The sequence below is a fragment of the Melanotaenia boesemani genome, chromosome 2 (genome assembly GCF_017639745.1).
Source record: "Melanotaenia boesemani isolate fMelBoe1 chromosome 2, fMelBoe1.pri, whole genome shotgun sequence".
NCBI classification, from domain to species: Eukaryota; Metazoa; Chordata; class Actinopteri; order Atheriniformes; family Melanotaeniidae; genus Melanotaenia; species Melanotaenia boesemani.
Genome location: NC_055683.1, coordinates 25670232 through 25685360, shown reverse-complemented (window position 1 = coordinate 25685360; position 15129 = coordinate 25670232). Strand labels below are relative to the sequence as shown.

General features: G+C 39.9%; 1 protein-coding gene, 1 long non-coding RNA gene and 1 other non-coding gene across 5 annotated transcripts; 1 reads left to right on the top strand and 2 right to left on the bottom strand.

The window, feature by feature from the left end:
- The first annotated feature begins 7009 nt into the window (after window positions 1-7009).
- Window positions 7010-9200, top strand: LOC121628611. Its single transcript, XR_006008200.1, has 3 exons — window positions 7010-7143; window positions 8308-8383; window positions 8561-9200. It is a non-coding gene; the product is annotated as an uncharacterized LOC121628611 (long non-coding RNA).
- A 10-nt stretch (window positions 9201-9210) lies between these two features.
- LOC121628581 lies at window positions 9211-14542 on the bottom strand. 3 transcript variants are annotated; one of them, XM_041967681.1, is made up of 9 exons: window positions 13914-14542; window positions 13328-13386; window positions 12431-12996; window positions 12295-12348; window positions 12121-12199; window positions 11754-11898; window positions 11282-11377; window positions 10345-10538; window positions 9211-10196 (listed from the first exon to the last, which is right to left on the bottom strand). In XM_041967681.1, exons 2-9 carry the CDS (start codon window positions 13340-13342, stop codon window positions 10047-10049), a joined length of 1299 nt encoding a protein of 432 aa, XP_041823615.1. In that variant the 5' UTR covers window positions 13343-13386; window positions 13914-14542; the 3' UTR covers window positions 9211-10046. The 3 variants fall into 3 exon arrangements, with proteins under 3 accessions (XP_041823615.1, XP_041823607.1, XP_041823622.1); XM_041967673.1 differs by having other exon boundaries at window positions 12431-12980; XM_041967688.1 differs by lacking the exons at window positions 13328-13386; window positions 13914-14542 and adding an exon at window positions 13038-13196 and having other exon boundaries at window positions 12431-13007.
- Window positions 13640-13713, bottom strand: trnat-agu. Its single transcript has one exon. It is a non-coding gene; the product is annotated as a tRNA-Thr (tRNA).
- Window positions 14543-15129: the final 587 nt, after the last annotated feature.

The window sequence follows — 15129 nt, the reverse complement described above, 5'->3', positions numbered from 1 at the left end:
TTGGTTAGGTTAGGGAATCAGCTGCCTTTGAGGAATTGAGGATTGAGCCCTTTGTGTTGCATCCCCATTTAGAATAGATAGATTTATCTCTAATCTGAATAGTTTCATCTTGATTGCTAGTCTTTTGATGCAATCATAAAGAAGAAGAGTACATCACCAGTAATCATTTGTTCTTTTCAGACTCTCTTGATCTGCACACCAGTTGCTCACTCAATCTCATCATCACAAATAAGACCAAGAGTTCACCATTTGTAGAATCCCTCAAATACTTCAGTATGTTTTAAAGTGTTTTAATGTTTCCCAATTTTTTATTTAATTTAATTCTTACAAAATGTTGCATCTTAAAAGAACATGAGAACATATTTTTGCTTTCTACAGTATGCAATTCCCAGTTCTCCATTGCATTTTTCTTGCATAAATGTACATTTACATGTATGGTGGTGAATAAAATCAGCATCTTTATTTCACTTTCCTCTGCTCCTTGGGGCCATGTAACTCTTGCTCTAGTTAACACTAGAGGTGAAGTGTGATCAAATTATCTTGTAACAGAGTGACCTCAGTCAGGGCAAGGGCTGTGACATCCTCAACTTGATGCACTGTTTCCATAGAAACTCCAACCCATCTCAACCACTTTCTCAGTAAAAACACAAGTGAATGGTAAGGGACAAGAAATTAGATGGTGCATTTAACCAAAATCAAATATAATTAGAGAAATGAGACCACACACAATGTTAAGTATTTGATTCATTTTCCTCTAAGTACATATTAGTATAATTTCACTAAAAAGATGTCATAACAGAGAAAGTAAATGTAATCATAGAGGAATATTGTACAGTAATGATAGATAGATAGATGATAGATAGATAGATAGATAGATAGATAGATAGATAGACAGATAGATAGATAGATAGATAGATAGATAGATAGATAGATAGATAGATAGATAGATAGATAGATAGATAGATAGAAAGAAAGAAAGAAAGAAAGAAAGAAAGAAAGAAAGAAAGAAAGAAAGAAAGAAAGAACTTTATTTATCCCATTTATTGGGAAAATTATGTTGCCTTGTAGTTTATCCTCACACACACTCAGAAAAACATGCAACATTAAAAATGTAACTAAAACCAAGTAAAATCATTAAAAAAAATCTTTTACGATACATACGATACATACATACATGTAATAGGTATGTACTGAATATACACTACCGTTCAAAAGTTTGGGATCACTTCCCTATTGAATCCCATGGCAAAGTGACCCCAAACTTTTGAACGGTAGTGTATATATATATATATACATATATATATATATATATATATATATATATATATATAAACAATACATCCCCATTACATCAAATTCCATTCTCATTGCATTTGTTTGTATTAGAACATCTAAACTGAGGGAGCATTTAAATTTAATTTTCTTATTATTTCATTTGACTGTCTGGCCAAGTATGTGTTATCTCTGTCTACACCTGTCTCTAAAACAGCTGTCATAATATCCAAGGCAGAGCTGAAATCTAACTCCATCTTGCCAAGGTATCATTTGGAGCCTGCTGCAGGCATTGACAAATTAAATACAGACAGAATTGTCTCTAACACAGATGCTGCTGATTGGAAATTTGAATAAATAAACCCACAAGGCCCCAGGTGGCTCAAATCCAGTTTTAATAATGTCATGTTATGCTGCCTGTTGCATCTCTCCGAACTGATGTCAGTGCATGGAATTCAAAGTTTGGTAAAATAGTGCTGAATGCTTGGGATTGGATCCAAGCCCTGGAGATAGAGAGGCGGATGAGTTGCTCCCATCTGGTTTCCTGTCATCTTTGCTGTGACCCTTGCAATCCAAATGACCACTTCCACCCCATCTGCACTTTGCCCTTGTTGGCCCCTCCACCCTGTTGCCAGACCTAAACACAGTCCCTCCACACCCACACCAGCTTCCCAGATTCTCATAATTTTAATTTAAAATAAACTCTTATTGAAGTATACAGATCCATCAGCCTTATCTTTCAGATAATGTTAATAACATGTACGACATCTCAGTCACTGTATGTGTATTTTGCCAGTAGGGGGTGTCATTTATTCTGGTTGACAGGGAACAGTCTGTTTTCTTAACGACCAGAAGATCCCACATGTCTCTGTGTATCTGAGCAAGTCATCCATTCTGGCAAAGCACCACATGACAATGTCTCTATATACAACACGGGGATATCAGGCAAAGGGGAAGTTCAGGTGGTTCTGCCAACCATAGCTGTGTTTTACACTCTAAGAAAAAGCACAGTGACAGTTGTGATCTATCTGTTCCATAGTCTAAACAGTGTTAGCCTATTGTCTCCTCACTGTCCACTCCCCATTTGTCTTCTGTATTTTTAGCCCTGTCCAGAGATTCTTCCAGATCTTTCAGGACAGGGCTAAATGCTGTTACCTTTCAATTATTTGTAGTTTGCTAAAATAAACAAGTTTACTATTCAAATGCTTAATAGGTGTCTTCAAGATACAAATCTTTTCAAGAGAATGAGGATATCACAGACAAATGTCTTCATGTCATATTTATTTATTACAGTGCATACATAAAGAGTTAAAATGTACATATAAGTAGAAATATACAATACAAAAAAAAAAAACTTGTATATACAGCACCAAATATTGGAGGCCACACAAATAAACACATTTGTGTCACACTAGAGTGACAAACAGCATAGGGAGACAGCGTGGCTGTCTTCCTGGAGAGGGACATAAATCCCTGCAGCAGAAAGAGGTAGATTTTCCCATTAATAATTAAGAAGGCAGAAGGGAAAACTAATCACATCTCTAACAAATATCTGGTCACCATCCATCAATTTTTACTGGCACAATATAGCTTAAAATTTACAACTATGCAAAGAGAACATAGTCAATGTATACTACACATATAAAAGCTGAATTGACAAGCCAAGGCAAGAATATGAGCATGTGCCTTAATTGTCTTGTTTTCTGTTTTTTCCTCTTTTGTTTCTCCAAAATAAAAAAAATCTATCACATTTGCCATCTCTTTCTCTGCCTCTGACCAAGCAGCTCCAACAAAAACAAGACTAACAGAAAGCAATGGATTATTTTCATTCAGTTAAAAACATAGCTTTGCAAAAAATTAAACACAGACACTGAGAATGGTTCACTTTTACATGTGCTGAAGCCCCATGAAATTCACCTTGTCCCAAAAACCTTGCCCTTAGGGAACAGATTGGAAGATATCTTACAGACAAATAGACAGCAAAGCCAGACAGCCTGATACGTTATCATCTAATGTAATGTAATTTTGGGGTTTCTCTCTTGTGTTGCTACTCAGAAGACACCACTGCTCTGGATCCCCTAGAAAAACATAAATGCATCACCAGCATTTACAAATAACATTTTGTTCATGACAGACATGAGACGGATGTATCTTGCAGTAACCACGTGTTGAGAAATATAGAGTGACGTATGTTAGCTCTCATTTTTTGTCCACAAAGGTTCAGAGAGGACTTATTCAAATCCAGTTGAGCTTACATTTTCATTGTTGCCTCTGGTATTACATCTAATCCCCTGGTAATAATTATGTTCTGCTCAGGATGGTTGATCTCAATCTAGCTTCAGGGGTAACTCCCTGCTCCTACATAAAAGTCAAAGGAAAGACTTCCAAGATTCTGCTTTGACTTCAACCACCACCTCCTTATTTCTCCCCCTTCCTTTCCCTTGTTTAAAGTCACAAATTGACTAGCAACCAGAAAGCAAAGCAAGATCTAAAGGCACAGTTGAGCTGCAGATCATGAGAAAAGACTGAGCCGTTCCATGCCTGTAAATACAGCATGAAAACTCTGCCTCTGCTGACCGTTGAGATGGTCTTTAGCATTGTGTGTTAACTGCCACTCTTATATGTACAGACACTCAAACATCCATGAAGTTATAGTTCAGATCAATGCAACAATGATAAATGAAAATTCAAGGATTTGGGAGTCCAAGACGAATAATTAATGTAAAGATAAACAGTATACAGTCCTTTTAATATCTGTACATTTCAGGTCTTCCCTCAATGATTTAACCTTTTCATCTTATGTTACATTCAGTCACATAAAGGACTCTTTAAGACAAAAATAAAATACCATTGTGTATCTCACCCCACGAGACCACACACCACAAGAAAGACCCTATTCACAGATGTGAGAACAGAAACATTCACTTGCTCTTGGAAACCCCAGAGTTTCTCAGAGCCCAAACATTAGTTAGTATTCACCAGAGAATGACTTTGTACCCTATTTTCAGACTGGCAAAAGGATTTGCCTCCCACTTTTAGTCAGTATTCTTTCCCCTTTGAGAGAAAAAAATTCTTTGGCATTGAAAGGTAAAGACTATGTGAATGTTGTGGACTATGGAGCACACACTTAATGATTTATCTAAACTTGAGAGTCAGCAGACTATACACACATCTCTTGAGTTTAATGGGCATGTGAGTGTTGTCAAGCGAGGCAGTAGGGATGTAGAATGAATGGATGGGTCAGATGTGGAGACGGGGTGGGGGGGTAAATTCTCAGAAGTTCAGGTGGAAACAGGGGAATGTGACAGAGCTTTTTTCCATGAGTGCTTGCTCAAGGCACCAAGCGGGAGGGGCCACAGAGGAGCAGGATCAGTCAAAGTGTCCCTGCAGTGGCATGTCCCCTCAGGCAGTGTCCTTCAATAATCCTGGTCTTCCCTGTATGGAGTTGAGGTGCCCCACACACACACAAGGCTGGGCGTAAATGCTCGCACATTGACAGGAAGGCAGTCAGTAAATCAGAAAGTCAGCACCCTGTGCTTTTGTAATGTGAAATTGAAGCTACAGAAGGCATTTCAAAGTATGGCGCTTCACTAAAAGGTTTTCTTGCGTAGACATGGCCATATGTGCAAAATGTTTTGTTCTTTAGTATTAAGTCCAAGTTTAAAAAATCTTTCAGTTCAACTGAACCTTTATCATATCACACACAAACACCTCACTCTTCCTCAGCAGGTCCTCTGCCCTCTCCAGCTCATCATCCACACAGATGCCAGTAAGATCCTGCTGGACTCAAGTTCCACTCTCCCATTGCGTAAAAAAAGCCCCCAACACATTGCTGCAGTGTCACAGGACGAGTGAATGACGTTGGCCGCTGACGCGGGCGCGCTGCTCTTTCGGCTGGATATCGGGTTGCCGTCTTTGGCCCACTTCTGGCCTCTTGGAGAGTCACCTGTCCTGGTAAGAGGAATGCTGTGACTGACGTGCCTAGTGACGCCAGCATTGACTCCAACAGCAGCTCTGCATAGCGTGTTAGGTGTCCGTGTAAGCACCCACTGTAGAACTGCAAGAGCTTCTCTGCATGTAAATATGCATGAAGTGTGCAACGCTTATTTGTGTCTCCTCAGAGATTGTTTTGACACAGGACACCTGCTGCCTGCTGATAAAAGAGTTTGTGAGGCATTAGTGATTCTCCTTTTTCAATCCAAAATTCTGGTCCAGACTACATACTGTAGATCTTTAGTTTCCTTTTCTATCTTTCTTTTGACTTTCTCTGATTTCCTGACAAAAGCTATCTCCTGTATGAATAGAGCCAAACTCTAATAAACAACTGTGGGAATTTGGCACTGGGAGGAGGTGAAGTGGAGGCGTTTTTAGTGAGACCTTGAGCTCCCAGCCCTGGACAAGTCTCTGATTTTGAGTTCTTCTAACTTTTTTTCATGTGCTTCACAGGGGACACTGCTCAGAGGTGAATGAGCCTCCCTCCTTCTTTTTTCTTCTCTTCTTTTTGTGGACTGTCCAACAAGCAGTTGCCATAACCAACAGCAAGAGGCCCATAACAAGTAGTACCACTGATACCACTTTAGTCTGTGGCAAGTCGTTGTAAGTGTAGGTCACCCCTGTTCCTGCAACCCCAATAACCAAAGAGATGATTCCAAAGGGAAAGATGCAGCGGTACCAGGACTTCTCCATGCCTCCGGTAGCTTGAGACAAACGCTCCAATGAGGAGAGTACTTCAGGTACCTTGGCCCCACCAGCCTCCAGGGACTGACTATCCTGCCCGGAGTTGGTCTGGGGCTGTGGCTGGCAAGCAAAATGGCCCGTTGTACAGCCCATCCTAAATGTGTGGGCTGGCAGATCCCGACTGGATCAGCAGCGTTGTTCTCCAAGATCCTAACTGTGATTAGCTTTTGCCTGGAGAAAAAGAAAGAGATAAAGACAGGCAAAAAAAGGTCTGTATGAGACAGAGGAAATTACTGGAGCTGTAATGGCTAGAAGGTGCCAGATGAAGGGTACTAAGTCAGCGCTGAAATCCACTCACACAATCCCCTTCTCTCCTTCCTTCTCTGGCTGTATCTCTACACACTGCTTGCTGGTTCTTCGACAGCACATTGTACACTCTGCAGATCATAGTGACGGGGATATATAAAGGACCAAGGGGGATGGGAGGAGCAAGGGATGAAAAGCTGGGTAGTCCAAGTGATACGATTGGTTCTTTTTGACTGACATCAAACTCTGAAGAAGGGAGAGTAGGGGCTGAGGAAGCAAGGGAAGGGGGAGGGGTGAAGACTTTACTGCTCCCTCTTTTCTCCGTGTCCCCATCATAGCACCTCAGCTGCAGTCTCTTGTCTCACTTTGTTTTTCTACTAAATAAATTCTTCCAGGAGGAAGAGAAAAGTCCAGTGCTGACAGGAAATCAGAGCAAAGGGTAAAGTCCTGCCTTATTTATATTTAATGCTCAATATGAAAGTGGATCTCCGCAGCTACAGATTACGTCCATGTGGGAATTATACGACAAACACAAATTCTTCCACTACCTACGCACTCCCTCCTTTATGTGTATATAAACACATGAAAAAATAGTAGAAATACATCAAATCAGAGCTCCTCCAATGGCAGTGTTTGTACATGGATGTCCATACTCACTCGTGACAGAAAACACAAGCAGCCCCCTCTCATTCCCACCCACACACACGCTGCAAATGCCAATTCTTTCATTCAGTCATTTCTGAATGAAAGGCAACCTGGTAGTAGGTTAATCCCCTAGCATGCTCAACTTGCTTTTCTTTGAAAATAACTCAATATAGACAGCTTTTATTTTCTCAGCTTGTTTATCTTCTCTCCACACCTAAAAAGCTACACCAAAGAAGGAAAAATGTGAGTAAAATGCAAATGTCTGTCTAAATCTTCAGATATTCCTGGCTTTATAACAGCTATTTCATCCTTTTCTTGTCTCAGAGGGCTTAATGAAAATGAGTATGGACTTAACATCACTGATTATCACAACTTAATGGTCGATTTGATGGAAAGGAAAAGAAAGTGATTTCAAATTTGAAACTAATTGCATTAAAAATAATTTAACCTGAATATAAATAAAAAAAAATGTGTATTTCTTAAAAACCAAAACCCACTGTATTAAGGATGTAACAAGAGTAGAGATGTGTCTGGGAAACAGCACCTGTGAGCCTTAATGACAAAAGACTTCACTATGCCTTTATAAAAAGCATGCTTTAAGCTTAGTAACAGGTCTGCTCTAATAATTAGTTAAGTATTCTCCTCCTTTTTGGTGTAGTCTAACAGATTAGCAAATACCTTATATTACCCTATAAATGAAGAACATGCTTCTGTCTGCACAGGACAACTGTTGTCAAGACACCAAAGGGAGAAAGCTACATTAGACTTGCTGATCAGTGGGGGTGATCAAATAATAACACCGACTTAACAACTAGCTCACCCAGAAAAAAGACATGTACAGGAGCCAAAGAGAAATAAAAGAGGGAAAGTGAGGAATGTGTTTGTGAAGGGCGGAGGGGGGTAGGAAAAAGAGAAAAGCAACAGGCATTTGAAGGAAAGAAGAGGATTCTTTTTAGCACCATTTGGTTTCTGTGGATTCGTACTTGGACTCTCTTGTTGAAGTGGACTTAGTGAAGATAAAAGGAGAAGGCTGAAAGTAGTGAGGCATAGAAAAGAATTTATGGTAACTTCTTTTGGTATGAGGTTATTTGTGACTTACAGAGGTACTTTCCATGAAGCTTCTCCCAAAGAAAGCAAAACTGTTTGGATCTTCCATTATGTGACAAAAAGAGGCGTGAGAAAAATGCAGCAAAGGCGTGAGACATGAGTAACCAGGTCAGGACCAGGCCACGCTGGTGGGAGCAGAGCAGCTTTAATGATGACAGCCACAGCCAGGCAGGAGCTATGTATGCAGGGCCACAGGAAGAGTTGCATAGGCTCCGCTGCTCCCACTGGGACCTATGTGCAGACCTAATGCGATCTCAAAGATGCCTCATCTTTTATTCCCTTCTCACACACTGATTCAAGACTGTACAAGCAGACTGGAAGCTTGCAGCAAATCCCTACAGTCCCAATCAGATGACATGACTGCAATCCACGAATGGTGAGACACAGCTGGTGCTGAAACTCTGAAGGTTTAGCTAACATGTGTGAATGTATTCCTCATTTAAATCAGGAGTAGTCATTTAAACTATTACATGTTTGTTGTTTTGGAAAAGCAGCCTATCTGGGACTGAAACAGTCCTGTCCCTTTTTATAATCTTATTTTTCCTCTCCTCAGGGAAACATGCCATTTCCAGCTTGCAGCGTGCAGAGAGCCAGGCCTACACGCGTCTTTGTGACTCAACCAGCTCTGGGTGTGCGTCTATCTGTGTTTGTGTGTGCATGATGGTTGGTGCAGCAGGGCTAAAACACCCACGTCCTGCTGCGTGAACCCAGCGCCACCTGTCGCCCAGTCTGGAACGGCCCCTGCTATCCACACGTCATCTGTGGGCATGAGCCTTTTGGCCCTCCTGCATCTCACACACACCCTCATATCACATTTGAGGCGGGTAAAACCATGAATATTCAATCAGAGACAAAGTATTGGGCCCATATGTCCTAATATGTATTGTATGTCTGTCTGTGTTATGCAACCTCAAGAGGGAAATCAAAAACATATGGAGAACACGATGAAAGAGTATAGATGAAGGTCTCTTCTCTGCCCTTTTATTAATACTGAAAGAAAAAAAAAGATCTAAACCACAATGGAAAGATTCCAAATCTATCTTATGGCTAACAGGTTCCTTTGAGACTCTGCTTTGGAAGAAAGTGGAACATAAGAAGAATGTGCCCTAAGTCTTTATGTCTTCTCTGTTTTCAGTGGAATAAAACAGGATGCCCGCTGTTCAATTAAATCCAGTCAGACAGAAATTCATGCAGACAGCAAACTGACTAATACCCATTACTTGTTGGTCTTTAGAAAAAAACATTGTCCTGAAGTCATTTTAGGTCATGGTTTGGATCCGACTCTCAACTTATATAAATTGCTCTGTGTGCCCTGTGGCTTCTTCTGCTTATTGAGTACCACCTGTTGGCACAATGAGTAACTACAGTTGTTTTGTTTTTCCTTTATTAACTGTGATATATCATAGTTGAGCAAATAAAAAAAAGAGAACATATCAGTTTATACAGAAAAAAACCCACAAAGTGTTTATTGGGTCCTACAGGAATTTCAAATTCCCATACAGTCAGATCTCTGTGGCTACCAGCTCCTATCAACTATGACAATATACAGATTAATTTTAAAATTCATAAATAGTAACTCAAGTTTTGAACAGTCTAAAACATGTTAGAAACCAAGGATAGACATATACAAAGGAAACTTATTCAAGTTATTAACATTCTTGATTTAACTCTGAGTTACCGCTTCATAAGGTACACATTTAGCTATCCGTTAGTTATTATACATGAATAACGGTTAGGATCACAAGAGGCTGGAGCAAGTCAAATTCAATACTCAGTAGGAGGCTATATGCATCATAGAAAGGTCACCAAACAGGACTGACAAGGAAAAACAGACATTTGCACTTTCATACACTTTCATTTCCCAGGGACACTTTGACATGGGGGTATGTTTTCTGTTTATATAATATTTTGTTGAATTGACCATGTCAAATGGGTCCTAATCGGTTGCTTCACTGGACTGCAGTATGTGGAGAAATGTCGTGTGTATGCATACCTTTCATTTAGCCTAAAAAGTGGTAACTCAGTGACATGCTTAGTGGTCATTCAGGCTCAGAGTCCAGGATTATGGCAGGGAAACGCTTCCCTCCTTCTCCCAGCAGGGAATAGATGTCTCTCAGCACACTGGGGTTGGGACGTCCAGGTCCAGGTACTAGAGATGAAAACTGAGGGGACAGAGAGTCCAACAGGACCTGACACACAAGAGAAGAGACTGTCAGCAAGTTATTTTTAAGTAGTGTTAATGGATATCACTAAAGAAAACAGACTGTGTAATTTATAAGCACTGTTAGGAAACAGTTTTTTTCCTGCCCTGTGGTGTTTCGATAACACAGCCACTACCTGTTCCAGGTAATTCTCTTGTTGCAGCAGTGCCACTCTCATCCGCAGCCTCTCCAGCTCTTGGAGCTCTGCCTCTGCCCTATAAGTTATAGTCGGGGGCAGGGGTGAAGTTATCCCGTCTCCCCACACGATGTTTGCCCCAGTGGGGCAAAGACAACCTCCATCTGGCCTCCATCGATCCCATGCTTTCCACTCTGACGGAAAACACAGTTATTTTTAGAGCGTGAGCAACCGCACCCCAAAACGTTTTGCTGCTCTGTTGCCTCAGCTTTAAATAGCTGGGTCCTTGCCCAGCCACGTCAGGAGAGACAGCTTTAAAACCCCATCGTCACAGGAAGGAGATCTTATGAGGCCAAGGAAAGTACTGATCTGGCACCAAGGCTGCACTGCGGCTCTGTTTTCATTTTCCACATGCCAAGACGGAGAAACCGCATCAGCTCGTTAGCACATTGCCTTTATCATAATCATTTTTTAAATTATATTAACATGCAATAAATGACAAATGCCTCTCTGGATGAAAAAAAATGCTCTGAAAATAAATACTGTACCTTGGAGGTGAGATCCTAGATTGGCAGCATATGTTCAAAATAGCAGACAGAGGTGTGGGGGCTTCACAATTACTGGAAACTTCTGTCTCACACTGGCTCTGGCAGCAAACTTGTGTTGCTTTCAAACTTGAGCTGGTAAATATAAACAAATCTCCTTCCCTAAGGGTGGCTGGATCATTCAAGGGGTGTAAATGAAAATGAGTGGGAAATAATTATAACTGCATTGCTGGGGGTAATGGAAATTGTACCATGTAACACACTGTAGGTACTGACTCAGTGAAACTGATACATTTACTCACTGTTGTATCAACAAACTAGTTCAGAATTTTTCCATCAGTGTTTTCTGTATGTGGGCATGTGCTGCCTGATCTTATCAAAAGGATTCATACCTTTTTTCACTTGATGTGCAAAGATCTGGAGCTCTGCTACCATCAGCTGCAATCTTTCAAGTGTCAGACAGGAATCATACTTGCTTTGCTCAGCACCTGTATACATCATAAAGGAATAGATTTGAAATTGCAAAGTTTTTGCTTAATGAAGCTGACTTGTGTAGATGAGGTGCACCCTTTTAATTCAGCAATAAGCACCATATCTGCAGTTACTCTAATCTTGTAACAGTTGTAGAAAAATCTCAGTTGTCCAGGATCCTGAGTCTGTTTGGCAAAGGAAAGGCTTAACATTGATTTATGTCATCTAAATAGCTCTCTCAGAAAGTTACTTCCTGCCAAATCTTGAGTAGTTTCCCACGTATCTCTCATCTTCTCGCCCACATTCTTGTGTCATCAGTCACTTCTACCAATTTCCCAACCTCTAATTTTAAATGCATGCATGCATGTATGGTTCTGTTGAGGCTGTTTTTACCCAGGTCTGTGGCCATTTCTGATGCCTGCTTAGCCAAAAGCTCCTCTGCCTGAAAGCGCTGTGCGAGGTCGAGCCCTTGGTGAATCCGTCTGTGCAGCAGAGTCCTGGTCTGATCTGGACTACCACATGGCCAATCCCTGGGAAACTATATGGGTCAAAGAAACAGGGTCAATTATATTTAGTAGAGATCGCTTAGACTAATGAAAGCATTTCAATCAACATATTTTAATAAATCAACATTAAAGAGAACGCCTGTGAATTGTGCAGAGTAGAGAAAGGTTTCTAGCATGATGCTACACAAGACAGAAAACATGCCTGAGGCCCCTTGGCCCACTTTAACTGGCTTCACTAGAAAAATAAAGGATACCATAGCTCTCATTCTCTCCATGAAGTGACTCCTCCCAGGCACAGGTTTCCTCTGTAGGGCAATTACTTTTTCCCACAATCTAAAGATAATGTAGAGAATGAAACTAAGTTCACAAATACAACCTGAAAATCAAGACCAGTTTTTATATATCATGAAATGTTTCATTTTAGTCACCTGTTTTGCTTGCTCCTTAAAGATTTCCATTTAGTTGTTTGTTCAGATGGCAACCTGAAAATTCAAGAGAAAACCTTTTTTAAACTGCAGCTGACGAAGCACAATCAATTTCATAGTTTATTTGTGTAAAACATACCCATTCTTTTGCAGCAAAATGCTTGCCCCGGACCAATCTGCATCCAAAATGGACAGTTTGTTACTTGAAGAAGGCCCGGATACAGGTGCAGCTTTGTCACTCGGCATATTGCTTCTGACTGTCTTGTTTTTAGTAAGCGATGTTGTGATCTCATCAGGAGAAGCAGATGCCAAGACAGCCTGCTGCAATTTTCTTGATGTCTGGTGCACAGCCTGAGCCAAAGAGGGTGGATGGCTTTGAATGATCTTTCTGTTATTTGTGGTTTTGGACTTTCCTGGTTTGAAACTTGCTGAAGGCCTTGGGTTCAATGTCTTTCTGTCATGACTGGCCGATTTAGAGGTTAATCTCATGGCTCTTTGACTTTCTTTGGATGTTGTTGATGAATGCAGTACATCCATGCATGCGTCTGTTTTCTTGTGAGTTCCAGCAAGGTTTTTACCACTAGAGTCCTTTCTAGAACTCTCTGAGCCAGAGCGGATTCGAAGAGCTTTTTCCAGTGCTCGCTCAAGCAGTTCCATATCTTCCTTCTCCCCTGGTGGGACATCTGCATCTGCATCAAGAACAAGCTAATATTCTGTTAACTTATTTACTTTGGAGTAGTACAGATTTCTTAACTCACTCATGCACAATTTAATTACAACTACAACAAATTAAAGCACCAATAATCATGACATAATACCAGATGACGCTGATCTTTCTCTATTCTGTTAGTTGCACTAAGCAGAAATTTTTAAATACATTTAATGTTTCTTATTCATTTTTATATCACTATTCTGTAGGTGAGGTTTTTTTCTTTATATATACCAAGTAACCGCTGATCAAAATGATCTATATCTGGCTAAATAATCAGCATTTTCTCTAAAAAGTAAAATAAGATGATTTTTCTCCAAAAATTACCTGCAGCAACATCATCTGCTGATGTTGACTCTTGTGAACCTGCCTTGGGTTGCCAAGTCCTGAGAAGAAAAATGTTTTATACGAATCAAAATGACCCAATAATGCTAAGAAAGGCAAAATAAATATATCACAATAAACAAAATTTTGTTCCATGCCCAATGAAATAAGGATACATATCTATGAAATTATCATTATATTTTTATTTAAAATTTGGAGAAAAGAAAGATCGGTTTCGCAAAAAACAAACAACCAAACAAAATTAAATAAATGAGTAAATGAGTAAATAATATAATAATGGGAAAAAAAAGAAAAAGGCACTGCTGGGATTCGAACCCAGGATCTCCTGTTTACTAGACAGGCGCTTTAACCAACTAAGCCACAGCGCCACCTGACCAGCGAGGCAGTCAGATCTTATTTTGAATGATGGCCTACTGTGGGTATGATGCGTAGAACTTTCTAATTGTTAGTCTGGGTTGCCACGAGAGGCCAAACCTCGGTTTGCACAGCTTAAAGTAACAAAATACTCGCCAATGCATAAAATACTGTGTGATCTGATAAACAAACCCAGAATAAACAGAATACTTACAAGCTCTGTAAGATTTCGTTCAAGACTCGAATACTGCCATTGAGTTTAGCTTGTTCGTCTTTGTAGGACTTTACAGCTTGATGAACCGTTGACACTAGGGACATGGTCGCTGTGTGGCTGTTGGTGCTCTTGCATTCCTCCCGCAATAACACGAAATATATCATCAAAAGTAAAAGCAGTTTAAACAGTGATTCCACTTTTTTTTCTCCAAAAATGTGTATGTTATAAGATTATACAAAATAGTTCATTCGAAAAAGGTGGAACAATTCACTGGTTGACATCTTTACAAAATGCTCTTTCGTTTTGACCCGCGAAGATACTTAACGAATGCGGAAGCTGCATTTCTCTCCTCAACACTTGAGAAGGGCAACTGTATTTATTATGCACGTGCCTGTTAATATATACAATGCAAAGACACTCACAAACTGATATTCTGAGCAAATATCCACTACATATGTTATCTAAAAAGCATAAAGTTATAAAAAGGATATAGACCGTTTCGCATTATATCCTCCGCAGTAGGCAGTTCTCGCGAGAATTGTCATGGCAACCAGGGACGCTTTTTTTTATGGACTTGTTGCCAACACCTGAATAGAGTTTATAGTTTTACCATTTTATCTCTGGTCTGCTGACACCTTGTCTCGTCCTGCTTATACATACGACACAAATGTATCAAAATAACTCAATTGCAAATAATTACAGAAAGGATTCTGGTATTTTGTTAACTAATGTCCCAGTGAGAGACAATACCTTTCTTTACAAATTTAACTTCAAAGAAGAATAGACTTAGCTTGATCTTTATCTTTGGTTTTTGTAGCAAGGTTTAATTATCATCATTAATGATGACTTTGACATTCATGTCTGCCAAATCCTTGGTGTGTGTACTGTATTTTAAATAGTGTAGGTTGACAAATGTGCTTTACTTTTTTGTTGTTTTTTTAATTACATGACAAATTACTGTCAACATTCTATCAATATTTGCTAACCTGTGATCTGTGATTTTAGACAATACCAGAATCCATTTTTAAAAATACTGTGAGAATATAAACCATCCATCCAACATTCAAGAATTTATATGAAGGTAGAGGCAAGACGCATTCTGGACAAGTTGCCAGTCTATGTAAGGTCAGGATATAAACAATTTGTTACAATGTGAGGTCTGTCAGTATCCCAACAATATAACAAAATCAAAAAATCTTATATGGGGGTTGATCTA